The following is a 13,486-nucleotide window of genomic DNA, read 5'->3' as shown; positions in this document are numbered from 1 at the left end:
GTGAGGGTGGAACCTGACTAGTCAGTGGAGGGCCATTTGTTTAACCTTCCCAAGAGAAATAAACAACTCTCTGGAGACCTGTTTGGCGTTGCCCAAAGGGTCATAGCAGTGAAGGAATCCTCTTCCTCAAACACTTTACCGGTGTGGGCTGCAGTGCACCGAGTGGTGCTTCCTTGGAACAGCTTCCTAGGAGTTCTTGGAGAGGGGGGCACTCCTGGTTCAGGGAGGACTATGCACTGCCTCCTCCAGGTGGTTCTTCTCTGTTGCAGGAGCAACAGGCAGGAGCTGAGCCTGGCCATGGCTGAAGACACTGTGGAGATGCCAGCTCTGGGCCGCCCATTCCAGCTAGGGATGTTGTACGACTGCCGCAAGGATGCGCTCATCCCAGGTAGGAGACAGAGGAGAGGTCAAAGGGTCGGCAGCCCCTGCAGGATCTCTAGAGGGAGGGAGAAGAGCACCGACATCAATTCTCCAGCACAGCATAGGGTCACTTCAAGCCTCGGCTCCTGGACTTGCAGCCTGCTGTCTCCGGGGGTTGGGAGTGGGAGGCACCGTTTTACGGTGGTTCTCCTCCTACCTCTCGGGCTGTTCTCAGACGGTGTTGGCAGGAGGACAGAGGTCAACCCCGAGGCCCCTTGATTGTGAGGTGCCTCAGGGGTTGGTCCTCTCTCCCCTCCTGTTCAACATCTATATGAAGCCACTGGGCAAGATCATCCGTGGTTTCGGGGTGAGGTATCATCAATATGCGGATGATACCCAGCTTTTCATCTCCACCCTGAACCAACCCAGTGATGCCCTCAATGTGATGTCCCGGTGCCTGGAAGCAGTACGAATCTGGATGTGGAAGTACAGGCTCCAGCTCAACCTGGCCAAGACCGAGTGGCTTTACGTATCAGCATCTCGTGTAGTCCAAGATCTTCCATCTTTGGTTATGGGGGAGAGGTGTTGCCTCCCATTGATAGGGCGTGCAACTTAGGCATCCTCCTGGATGCACGACTGAGTTTAGAAGATCATGTTGGAGTCGTGGCCACGGGGGCATTTGCACAGGTTCGCCTGGTGCGCCAGTTGCGCCCCTATCTGGACCAAGATGCTTTACGTACGGTCACTCATGCGCTCGTCACCTCCTGGGTAGATTACTGCAATGCTCTCTACATGGGGCTGCCCTTGAAGACCACCCGGAGGCTTCAGCTGGTGCAGAATGTGGCTGTGCAGGTTGTGATGGGAGCATCCCGATACTCCCATATTACACCCCTCCTGCGTGAGCTGCATTGGCTACCGGTTGCCCTCTGGGTGAGATTCAAGATGCTGGTTCTTACCTATAAAGCCCTACATGGCTTAGGCCCGGGATATTTGCAGGATCGTCTGCTGCCAGGAATGTTTTCCCATCGCCCTGTGCGCTCACACAGAGAGGGCCTCCTCAGGGTGCCGTTGACCAGACAATGTCAGCTGGCGACCCCCAGGGGGAGGGCCTTCTCTGTCGGGGCACCTGCTTGGTGGAATCAACTCCCCCGGGAGCTCCGGATGGCCCCAGACCTTCGGTCCTTTCGCCGTGACCTTAAGACATATCTTTTCCAACAGGCCAACCTGGACTGATAATGGGGTTTTTAATTATGATTTTAAATGTTTTTATTGGTTTTAGTGGGACTTTGACATAATTTAATTCTTTTTTAATATTTGTATTCATTTGTATTTTATTGTTAGCTACCCTGAGTCCTTTGGGAGATAGGGTGGCATACAAGTCTCATTATAAATAAATAAATAAATAATAAATAAATAAATAAATAAATAAATAAATAAATAAATAAATAAATAAATAAATAAATAAATAAATAAAAGCAAGCTATCTGGGTAGGATCTGCCTGGAATGCGCATCCAACTCTTTGGACAGACACGCAGCAACTTGCCTTGCCCCAAAAGAAAGTCACTGAAATGCTTTGGAAAATGATTACATACAGTTGCAAGAAAAAGTATGTGAACCCTTTGGGATTACGTGGAGTTTTGCATGAATTGGCCATAAATGCGCTCTAAATGTCATGTAAGTCACAACAATAGAAAAACACAGTCTGCTTAAAATAATACTACACAAACATTAGCTGTTGTCATGTTTTAATTGAACATAAGATGGAAACATTCACAGTGCAGGGTGGAAAAAGTATGTGAACCTTTGGACTTAATAACTGGTTGACCCTCCTTCGGCAGCAATAACCTCAACCAAACGTTTCCTGTAGTTGCAGATCAGACCTGCACAACGATCTGGAGTAATTTTGGACCGCTCCTCTTCACAAAACTGTTTCAGTGTAGCAATATTCTTGGGATGTCTGGTGTGAATCGCTCTCTTAAGGTCATGCCACAGCATTTCAATCAGGTTGAGGTCAGGACTCTGACTGGGCCACTTCAGAAGGAGTATTTTGTTCTGTTGAAGCCATTGTTTTGTTGAATTACTTGTATGCTTTGGGTCATTGTCCTGTTGCATCACCCATCCTCTGCGGAGCTTCAGTTGGCGGACAGATGGTCGTACGTTTTCCTGCAAAATGTCCTGATAAACTCTGGAATTCATTTTCCCATCAATGACAACAATCCGTCCAGGCCCTGAGGCAGCAAAGCAGCCCCAAACCATGATGCTCCCTCCGCCATGTTTTACAGTGGGGATGAGGTTTTGATGTTGGTGTGCTGTGCCTTTTTTTCTCCACACATAGTGTTGTGTGTTTTTCCCAAACAACTCAATTTTGGTTTCATCTGTCCACAGTATATTTTGCCAGTAGTGCTGTGGAACATCCAGGTGCTCTTTTGCAAACTTCAAACGTGCTGCAATATTTTTTTTGGACAGCAATGGCTTCCTCTGTGGTGTCCTCCCATGTACTCCATTCTTGTTTAATGTTTTCCTTATTGTAGATGTGTCAACAAAAATGTTAGCATGTGCCAGAGATTTCTGTAGGTCTTTAGCTGACACTCTAGGATTTTTCTTTACCTCATTAAGCATTACTGAGCATACTGAGCCTTGGTGGAGCAGTGGGCTAATGCCTCCTTAAGTAACACCAGCTGCCTGCAATTAGTGCAGGTTCGCATCCCACCAGGCTCAAGGTTGACTCAACCTTCCGTCCTTCCGAGGTCGGTAAAATGAGGACCCAGATCGTTGGGGGCAATTAAGCTGACTTTGTAATAATGCCGCTTGGGGGGGCGAAAGCCCTAATAAGCAGGCATATACATAGAATGAAGGCTACTGCTAAGCTTCTAAGCCGCCCTGAGTCTTCGGAGAAGGGCGGGATATAAATGGAATTAAAATAAAAATAAATAAATTATGCGCTGTGCTCTTGCAATCATTTTTACAGGACGACCACACCTAGGGAGAGTAGCAACAGTGCTAAACTTTCTCCTCACCCTGTCAACAAAAGTGCGTATAGTCAAGGCTATGGTCTTCCCAGTTGCAATGTATGGCAGTGAAAGTTGGGCCATAAGAAAGGCTGAGCGCCAGAGAATTGAAGCCTTTGAACTATGGTGCTGGAGAAGACTCCTGCGAGTCCCTTGGACTGCAAGGCAATCAAACCAGTCAGTCCTAGAGGAGATCAACCCTGACTGCTCTTTAGAAGACCAGATCCTGAAGCTAAAACTCAAATACTTTGGCCACCTAATGAGAAGGAAGGACTCACTGGAGAAGAGCCTAATGCTGGGAAAGATTGAGGGCAATAGAAGAAGGGGACGACAGAGAATGAGGTGGCTGGATGGAGTCACTGAAGCAGTAGGCGTGAGCTTAAATGGACTCCAGAAGATGGTAGAGGACAGGAAGGCCTGGAGGAACGTTGTCCATAGGGTCGCGATGGGTCGGACACGACTTCGCAACTAACAACAACAAAAAAAACTTTCTCCATTTGTAGACAGTCTGTCTTACCGTGGACACATGAACATCAAGGCTTTTGGAGATACTTTTGTAACCCTTTCCAGCTTCATGCAAGTCAACAATTCTTGATCGTAGGTCTTCTGAGACCTCTTTTCTGCGAGGCATGGTTCACATCAGACAGTGCTTCTTGAGACCAGTAAACCCAAAACAGGTGTGTGTTTTTAAAGGGCAGGACAGCTGTCAGCAACACATCCAATATCATCACACTGGTTGGAGTCAAGGTTGGCTCACTCCTGGCTCCAATTAGCTCTTGGAGAAGTCATTAGGCTAGGGGTTCACATACTTTTTCCACCCTGCACTGTGAATGTTTCCATCTTATGTTCAATTAAAACATGACAACAGCTAATGTTTGTGTAGTATTATTTTAAGCAGACTGTGTTTTTCTATTGTTGTGACTTACATGACGTTTAGAGCGCATTTTATGGCAAAACTCCACGTAATCCCAAAGGGTTCACATACTTTTTCTTGCAACTGTAAAGAGTTGGTGTCCCACGCGGGACGGTGAAGTGAGGGATATTAATTCTAAAGTTGTGGTGCTGGTGCTTTTCCAGGGAGAGGGGCAGGTCTGAACACAGAAGACACCTCTAAACCCCTGATGAAAAACATAGAAATTCCCATTCCTCTCTACTCAGGCAAAAGCCATTTGAGTTTGTGGTAGTTTCACCATCCAGGAAAAATGATCTCTCTATTGTCCCAGCATTCTGGGGCTTCTCTATCCAGTGCAGGTGTTTTGGAGGTCTCATTTCACATTTATCCTCCTGTTGTCTCCTGTTCCATGCAGGCGTCACCCTTTGGGACTACAGCTCTCTGCAGAAGGACCTGACCATCAAGCCTCAGCCCAAGACCGAATCCGAAATCATTGCGTCCGACAGCATTGATGACAAGGCCTCCGCCCTGGACATCTCAGGATCCCTCAAGGCCAGCTTCCTGGGGGGGCTGGTTGAAGTGCAGGGTTCAGCCAAGTATCTTCAGGACACCAAGAAGTCCAAGCAACAAGCCAGAGTCACCGTTCAGTACAAAGCCACCACCAGGTATGAGCAGCTGACCATGAGCCATCTAGGAAGCCAGAATGTCTCTCACCGAGAAGTCTTTGAGCATGGCATGGCCACCCATGTGGTCACGGCCATCCTCTATGGAGCCCAGGCTTTCTTTGTCTTTGACCGAGAGGTTTCTTCAACAGAGAAGATAAAAAATGTAGAAGGAAGTCTCCAGGCTACACTCATGAAGGGAATATCTGTCGGAGGAGGAGCAGAGGTCAAATACAACGAGGAGAAAGAGAATGCTCTGAAGTTCAGGTGCAAGTTCCATGGAGATTTTTCTCTGGAGAAAAATCCAGTGACTTTCGAAGATGCCATGAAAGTTTACGAAACTCTACCGAAAATGTTAGGGGAAGATGGGGAGAAGGCTGTGCCTATGAGGGTCTGGCTCTACCCGCTGACCAAACTGGACCCCAAGGCAGCTAAAATGGTCCGTGAGATCAGCCTAGAATTAGTCTTTGATGCTGAAAAGATCTTGGAGGACCTGAACAAAATCCAGATGCAAAGCAACGATCTAGCCAACGATCCCATTGCTGAGACCTTCCGTGAGATCAAGAGAAAGATCCAGCGGTTCAAAGACCTGTGCAAGCAACACAAGCAGACTTTCCAGAAACAGCTGGCCAAAGTGTTGCCTTCCATCCGGGGAGGAGGGCAGGAGGAAGGGACCCTGGTGGACATATTGATGTCCGTCAACCAGTCGCCCTTCAATAGCCGAAGACTCCGTAAATTTCTAGACACCAAAAAGAGAGAAATTAACGTTGTCAAATCTTATCTGACTATTCTAAGTGACATACAAGTTATCACTTCCCAGAACAAGATGCACGAAATATTTCTTGACCCTCAAAATTTATACGTGGTCTCCTTTGTATTCACTTCCTTACGTGAAGAGGAGCCATTTCTGTTGAGCTTACAGGACAGGCTTCAGGAGCGATTCTTGCAAGAACCAGCTAAGTCCACAAGGTCCACTCCTGGGGTGAAGAAAGGCACGGCCTGGTTTGAGGACCAGGAGAGGACCCAGAATGCTCGCCAAGCTGCCAAATCCATCAAAGACTTTTTCACTGTCAATCAATCGAATGAGAAGGTCCACTTTTTTGTGGCCTCGCTCCCAGATGAGGAGACTCCAGGAGCCTCCATTAACTTTTATGAAGACGGAAAGCAGGTCAGCAAAAACTTTGAGTTGCCCTCAAAACCTCTCCCTTTGCAGATTACTGAAGTGAGACATAACAGCATTGAACTGAAGTTTCAGCCAGCTGAATATGGAAAGGCTGCAATCTCCAGCTATCTGGTAGAGTACAAGATTGCAGGGCAAGAGGACTGGAAGACCGTGAGGACAGAGGATGCCGGGGAGTTGTTCCTGCTGAAAGATCTGCCTCCAAACACAGAGTACTTGCTCCAGTATGCTGCTTGTTGCAAGGTAGGCCTTGGTAAAAGCAGTAACCAGAGCCCACCCATAAAGACCCTTCCCACCAGCCCTCCTGAGAAATTAAGAAAGGTCACTGCAGCATCTTCGTTCATCTTTGTGGCCTGGATGAGTCCCAGCATCGTTGCCTCAGGAGTTATGGTCAAGGAGTACAAAGTGGAGTACCGAATGGTAGAGGCTGGAGTTGGGAAGGACCGGTGGACTGGAAAAAGGACTGGGAGCAAAACAGAGTTTTACCCCATCGAAGGTCTGAAGCCCCAGACGGCATATAGAATACGGGTGTCAGCCGTGTGTGACAATGGAGCTCTGGGTGTCCCCAGTGAGGAGGTGGAGGTCTCCACATCACTGGAGAAAGATGCAGGCAACATAGCCCGCCAGTTCCTTCAGGAAAGCTCTCTCGTGGAGGACAGACATCCGTTAGTGTTTGCCCTTCCTCTGGAGAAAGTCCCCTCAGATGCCTCCACCTCTTGTCTCATATACCAGCTTGGAAATGAGAACCCAGAAGTGCCCAACAAAGTGATCCTGGTGATGGGAGCAACACAGTCTGGGAAAACCACACTGATCAACGGGATGATCAATTATATCCTGGGTGTCCAGTGGGGAGATAATTTCAGATTCAAACTGATGCATGAAACTACCCAGAGAAGCAAAGCTGGAAGCAGGACGTCTGAAGTCACTGTCTATGTGGTGCACCATCAGGAGGGTTTCTGGATTCCCTATTCTCTCACAATAATTGACACTCCCGGATTTGGAGGCACAAGAGACGCAGAGCAAGACAAACTGGTTGAGGAGCAGCTCCGAGAATTTTTCTCCACCCCAGGGGGCATTGACCACATTGATGCCATCTGCTTGGTGGCCCAGGCCTTCCTTGCCCATCCAACTCACACCCAGAAATGCGTCTTTGATTCCATGCTCTCCTTGTTGGGAAAAGACGTGAAGGATAACGTCCAACTCCTGATCACCTTTGCAGATGGGGGAACTCCACCTATCCTGGAAGCCCTCAAGGAGGCTGACCTGCCTTGTGATCGGGACAGGTCGGGAACCCCTCTGCACTTCAGATTCAACCATTCAGCCCTTTTTACTCACGGAGAAAGTGGAGGAAGCCGTAATGCTGCTGCTGAAATATACTGGAAAATGAGTGCCGAGAGCATGAAGAATTTCTTCGACTCGCTAATGTTGCTGGAAACCAAAAGTTTAACCTTGACCACGGAGGTCCTCAAGAAACGTCACGTTGCTCTTAGAAAACCTCCCCCTCCCAAGATTGAGCAAGTGCATCCAAATAGTTTCCAGATCGGTATTGACCCAGTCGCCAATGGGAAGCCTTCAGTCTCTAGGTACCAGGTGGAATATCGGATTGCAGGGGAGAATTGGAAGAGTCTCAATACTGAAGGCCCTAAAGATCAATTCACCCTGAAAGAAGTCCACCTAGACCTTCAGTACCAATTCCGATGTGCAGCTGTGACTGAATTTGGGCTCAGTCAATGGAGCGAGGAGATGACTTGCATCTATCCTAGGGCGAGGCCTGCAGAGGTAACTTGTCACCTTGTTTGGAGGAAGAGGGGAGGAGAAAGAGGAGGTGATGGTGGAGGAGGAGGAGTCAGCAGTAGAATAGTCATATCAGTTTTGGGTGCTCCATCACTGGAGATTTTGAAGATTTTTGGCATATGCAGCCAACAAACTCCAGGGACATTCTTTTACCATGAGTTTAATTTTACTGATAGATCCATAAGGGCACAGTAAAAGCAAAGCTAATTCTCAGGTTTTGGCATGAAAAGCAGCATAGCAATAATCCCCCCTTTCCTTCTTGGGCCATCCCTTGTCCGTTGTCCACCAATCCGGTTCAATCATTTTATTTTGGGAAACAGTCTGCGCCACTTGAAAGATTCCCATCGTCCGACCTTGAGGTTCTGGAAACTTTCTAAGGCCACAGCCGGTGCACATATATTAATTCCTCATATCCCTCCCAGCCACCCATCCATTCCAACCATACCCTTCCCCCCACCCTAGTTTTTGTTGTCTGATAGTGAGCAAGGTTTGCAAAGTGAGTCAGCCACCATGCATGAGGCCATGGCATCCGAGCGGGAGAGGCTGATCTCTGACCTGATGGAGACAGTGCCAAGGACTGTTCTGGAGAATGGAGGGAGCTACTACAAGTGTGAGGTCCATCCTGTCGGATGTCATAGACAGGAACGGGGCTCACTGGGAGGACCACTCAGGGGGAACCTGCTGGAGGGGGGACAGGTCTGATCCAAGTCAGCTACGTTGGGGGTGATCCTTTCTTAATCCCCCTCCAATTCTTGCTTGACTTCTGGGGGAGGAGAGTTCCTGGCAACCTCTGAGCAAGGCAGCCTCTCCTTTGGCTGATTCTGTTTTGCTTCTCATGCAGAAATCCCGGGTTTTGTGCTGTGCGACTGGTCTGGAAATGACTGTAAGCATCCAAGGTAAAGTCTTGGGTCCTGGGGTTCAGGTGGGGTGGAAGCTACTCTTCTGGGCGTTGGGACAGGCTGTGATTGTCGTACACTGCTGACAAGTCCCTGTCTCCTCTCCTCTCCCCTTTGGGTTATAGGGTCTGAACGGAGGATCGTCCTTGTGGGCACCTCTGGAAATGGGAAAAGTGCAACGGGAAACTCAATTCTGGGAAGGAACGTCTTTAAATTTGGGATGTCATGTGAATCAATAACAGAAGCATGCCAAAAGGAGGAGACACAGCTGAGCGGAAGGAAGGTTGTGGTTGTTGATACGCCTGGCTTTTTCCATACCAGATATCCACAGAAGGATATTGCCACAGAAGTGAGGAAGAGCGTGACGTTTTGCTCCCCGGGTCCCCATGTCATTCTCCAAGTGATACGTTATTATATCACCCAGAGTGAGGAGGAGGTGGCTCAGAGGATCAAAGAGATTTTTGGCCTTCAAGCCAGGAATTACACGATCCTTTTGTTCACCCGCAAAGAGGATCTGGAAAGTATATCTATTGAAAATTTCATATCTGGCCAAAAGAAAAGCGTGAAGGAATATGTTGCTGAATGTGGGAACCGGTGCCTGGCTTTCAACAACAAGGCCGAAGGGGCGGAACGAGAGGCTCAGGTGGCCGAACTGATGACCATGATTGATCGTCTGGTGGAAACGAACAGGGATGCTCCTTGTTACACGGAAAAGATGATGAACTTCAAAAAATGACACAACTTCTGGTTTTTTTCCCTTTTCAACAGAGGCCAGAAAGTCTCTTTAATTGAGCCTCGGCTCCCAAGTTCCATCAAGCCAGAGATTCGTGGCTGAGTTCCACTCGGCCAATTCCTTCTCTCGAGAACCTGCTTCCTCCCCTTGGATAACAGGACTTTCTCTTTTTTAATAAAGATTTTATTAATTTTATCTTGCACACATATATTAACGCTGTCTGGATTTAATAACGCTAATACATATTCAGTTCCTCATCCTTCATTCTTTCTTCTAGCCATTGATAAATCCCAAGTTTGATAATATTCTGTTTCTTCTTTATCTTTCAATCTCATGGTTAATCTGTCCATCTCTGCGCATTCCAGTATTTTTTTTATTATTAATATTTCTTCCTCTGGTGGTAATCCTTCATTTTTCCAATATTGCGCGAATATTATTCTTGCGGCTGTTGTGATGTGTAAAATCAAATATGGGCTTTGTTTGTTAATCTTTTCTGGCATTATACCTAGTAGAAAAGTTCAGGTTTTAAATCAACCAATCTCTTTTCTAACCAAGCGTGTATCTTTTTCCAATAAGCCTTTGCTTTGCCACATGTCCACCAAATATGATAATGTGTGCCTGAGTTACGCTTACATTTCCAGCATCTATCTGACATATTTTTAAACATTTTTGCTATTCTTGCTGTGGCAAGTGCCATCTATAAAACATTTTATATAAGTTTTCTTTATACGAAGTTGACATTATCAATTTATAATTTCTCTCCCATAGCTTTTGCCACTTTTCGACCTCTATATTATAACCAAAGTTTTTTCCCCATCTTATCATTGTTTGCCACTTTTCTAGATGGTCATTCCCATCTCTTAGTGTCCGTCAGCTCCACTCCAGATGCTTCTCTTCACCGACTTGCTTCTGGTCTCCTGGTCAAGCAAGAGGAAGAAGGACACATGTCCAGCAGCCAAATTTGCAGCAGGATGTTCAGATTTGTCAAGCTATTCGCCAAAGCCCCTGAAGGCAGGAGAAGAAGCAACGGATGGAAACTAACCAAAGAGAGAAGCAACCTGGAACTAAGGAGAAACTTCCTGGCAGCAGTGGAACAACCTGCCTCCAGAAGCTGTTAGATGGATAGATGGATGGAAGACAGGAAAGAGATATATGTGTTGTGACTCAGGGCCAGCCTGTGGGCCCGGCAGCCGGCTCGGATGTATCGGATGACTCAGATGAGGGGGAGGAGGAGGGTGTGGAAGACGAACCGGCTGATGATGGCTTGCAGGCTTGGCAGAGCTCCCAGCCGGGGCCCTCTTCTCAGCTGCGTGAGCCCGATAGTGCGGAGGATGATGACCCACAGCTGGCCCTGTTCAAGGACGCCCGACGCAGGAGGCAGTCGAGCAGGACCAAGCAGAGAAAGGCTGCGGGTCTCCTCGGGAGGAGGCACAGGGAGACCACGCCCTGAACTCTAAATAAAAGGAGTGTTTGGGGAGGGGCTGGTTGCTGAAAGCAACCCTTCCGCTTGAGGATTCAAGTTCCTGTGTTTCTTGTTCTGTTGTTTGGCTTGTGAATTAAACTTGGCAGACGCTTTGCAGCCTCAGACGCTCTCCAGTCTCTACTGCTTGAACAGGGGTTTGCCTTATTACAAGGCCGGTAGTTGGCTGGTTCAGAACAATATGGTGGGAGGGAGGAAGGGAGATATATGGGGAAGGAAGGTAGGTGTGGAGGGAAGGATGGAAGAAAGGAAGGAGACATAGCGGGAGGGAGGAAGTATGGGGGATGGATAGATGGATGGATGAAGGGAAAGAGAGATATGGTGGGTGGGAGGGAGAAGGCCTGGCTTCTCTGGAGGGTAAAGGGGGAGAGGAGTCAAGCCCCTTGGCCCCAGTGGGAGAGGAGAGCAGTTGCAGACCCCCCGATTTTGAGGAGCCGTCCTCTCCCAGGGCTGGGAATTCCTTTTGTGGCTTGTCTCCTCTTTCTCCCTCGGGATTAGGCACCTGGCCTTTCCCCCAAAAGCCTCTCCTCCAAGCTTGGCTAATTTGGGTGTTTTTGAAGCTCTCCAGATGGGACTCCGTTCTGAGGTCAGGCCTTGTTGTGTTGCCCTGCGCAAAGGAAACAGCCTGCACTTTTCCCTAGAGGTGTGAGAATTGTGTAAGAAGAAACTTCCTGACAGTGAGAACAATTAACCAGTGGGACGGCTTGTCTCCAGAGGTTGTGGGTGCTCCAACCCTGGAGTTTTTTAAGAAGAGATTGGACAACCATTTGTCTCAAATTATATTGGGTTTTCTGCCAGAGCAGGGGGTTTGGACTAGATGACCTCCGAGGCCCCTTCTGGCTCTTTTCTCTGATTCTTTAAAGGCCTCCTGCTTGAGCAGGGGGTTGGACTAGAAGACCTCCAAGATCCCTTTCCACTGTGTTATTACATTCCAGCAGGAAACCCTTACAGAATCATAGAATGACAGATTTGGAAGGGACCCTGGAGGTCTAGTCTAACCCCTGCTCAAGCAGGAGACCCTGACAGAGTTGGAAGGGACCCTGGGGGTCTACACAATAGGAAGAGCTGAAGGAATGTATCGCTGAATGTGGGAACCGGTGCCTGGCTCTCAACACCAATGGATACATCGCCATCTATGTCCTGTCTACAACACAAGTCTTTTCAGCAGTTACAAGAAGGCTCCACACCCATTTACACTACTCAAGCGACCCTGACAACACTACACAAACCTGCCAGTGGCTTCAACGATTCTCCAAAAGAAGGCAAATGACCAGCTGTCTGCAAGGAATATAAATCCTGCCATTCCCCACCATCCAGTCAGAGCCGAAGAAGCTTCTTGGATGAGAAGGGAAACGTCTTCAAAGAAAAACAAGAAATTCACTGAGAGCCCTGATGCCCAAATTTCGATTTCAACTAAAAAACTTACAATTCAACAAACAACAGAAGCTGAAGAAAGCAACACTAAGATGGAGGATGCCAAAGGCCTTCAAACACAGTACATTGAGAATCTAGCTAACCAAATAATCATTACAACACCGGACATGACCTCTTACCTAAGCCAGATGGAATTGGAAGAAGAAGAAGACCAGACTGAACTAATGACAACCATACTACGTCAAACATGGAGATTTGATCTATTAGAGCAACAATTTAATGACTATAAAGGGGTCACTCTCTTTGAAAAATTGACAACTGGATGGTCTCCCAGGATTCAAACAACGTGTGTAGGAAGAAAGGGAGACACACTTGAGAATTTAAAGGCACTGATATGGAAGCCTGTTTGGCACAAAAAGAAAGCTAGAGTTAGATTTAAAAAATAGATTTCTTCTTATTGTGCAGATTTGTAATGATAAGAGTTTAAAATTTCTTTTAATGGGCCAAGGGGAATCTTTAAAAGACATAAACTGTTTTTATATCTAGGATCTAGGATTTCTAAGGGAAATGAAAATTAGCTACTAGAACATAACTTTGAATTATATTACAGAACTTGGAATGATATAACAAAAGATACCTTTTTGATAATTGATGAATTAAGGTAAAGGTAAAGGTTCCCCCGCACAGGCGTGCTAGTCGTTTCCGACTCTAGGGGCCGGTGCTCATCTCCGTTTCAAAGCCGGAGAGCCAGCGCTTGTCCGAGGACGTCTCTGTGGTCATGTGGCCGGCATGACTAGACGCCAAAGGCGCACGGAACGCTGTTACCTTCCCACCTTAGCGGTCCCTATTTTTCTACTTGCATTTTTACGTGCTTTCGAACTGCTAGGTTGGCAGAAGCTGGGACGAGTAACAGGCGTTCACTCTGTTATGCAGCACTTGGGATTCGACCCGCCAAACTGCCGACCTTCTGATCGACAAGCTCAGCGTCCTAACCCACTGAGCCACCAGGTCCCTATTGATGAATTACTAAGATGATAAACAGAATACGTTTGTGAAATAAAACAAGAATGCACCTAAATGAATAATGTATGTATTTTAGATATAAT

General features: G+C 47.4%; 1 protein-coding gene across 2 annotated transcripts; it reads left to right on the top strand.

Moving 5' to 3' along the window:
* The first annotated feature begins 279 nt into the window (after positions 1-279).
* On the top strand, positions 280-11,111 carry LOC310650441 (uncharacterized protein). 2 transcript variants are annotated; one of them, XM_083379978.1, is made up of 4 exons: positions 280-388; positions 4,677-7,882; positions 8,739-8,793; positions 8,919-11,111. In XM_083379978.1, the coding sequence occupies exons 1-4, from the start codon at positions 298-300 to the stop codon at positions 9,527-9,529; spliced, it is 3,963 nt and encodes a 1,320-aa protein (XP_083236104.1). In that variant the 5' UTR covers positions 280-297; the 3' UTR covers positions 9,530-11,111. The 2 variants fall into 2 exon arrangements, with proteins under 2 accessions (XP_083236104.1, XP_083236105.1); XM_083379979.1 differs by having other exon boundaries at positions 9,115-9,284.
* The last annotated feature ends 2,375 nt before the right edge of the window (positions 11,112-13,486 follow it).

The sequence above is a fragment of the Vipera ursinii genome, assembly GCF_947247035.1.
Source record: "Vipera ursinii genome assembly, contig: SUPER_Z_unloc_1, whole genome shotgun sequence".
Classification (NCBI taxonomy): domain Eukaryota; kingdom Metazoa; phylum Chordata; class Lepidosauria; order Squamata; family Viperidae; genus Vipera; species Vipera ursinii.
This window is presented reverse-complemented; position numbering and strand designations above follow the sequence as displayed.

What these genes read in the sequence shown, in the direction of transcription:
- LOC310650441 (XM_083379978.1), top strand. Translation starts at nt 298, where the DNA reads ATGGCTGAAGACACTGTGGAGATGCCAGCTCTGGGCCGCCCATTCCAG. An exon ending in CAAGGATGCGCTCATCCCAG is followed by an intron (nt 389 to 4,676) that starts GTAGGAGACAGA and finishes TGTTCCATGCAG; the next exon opens with GCGTCACCCTTTGGGACTAC. An exon ending in AATGACTGTAAGCATCCAAG is followed by an intron (nt 8,794 to 8,918) that starts GTAAAGTCTTGG and finishes TTTGGGTTATAG; the next exon opens with GGTCTGAACGGAGGATCGTC.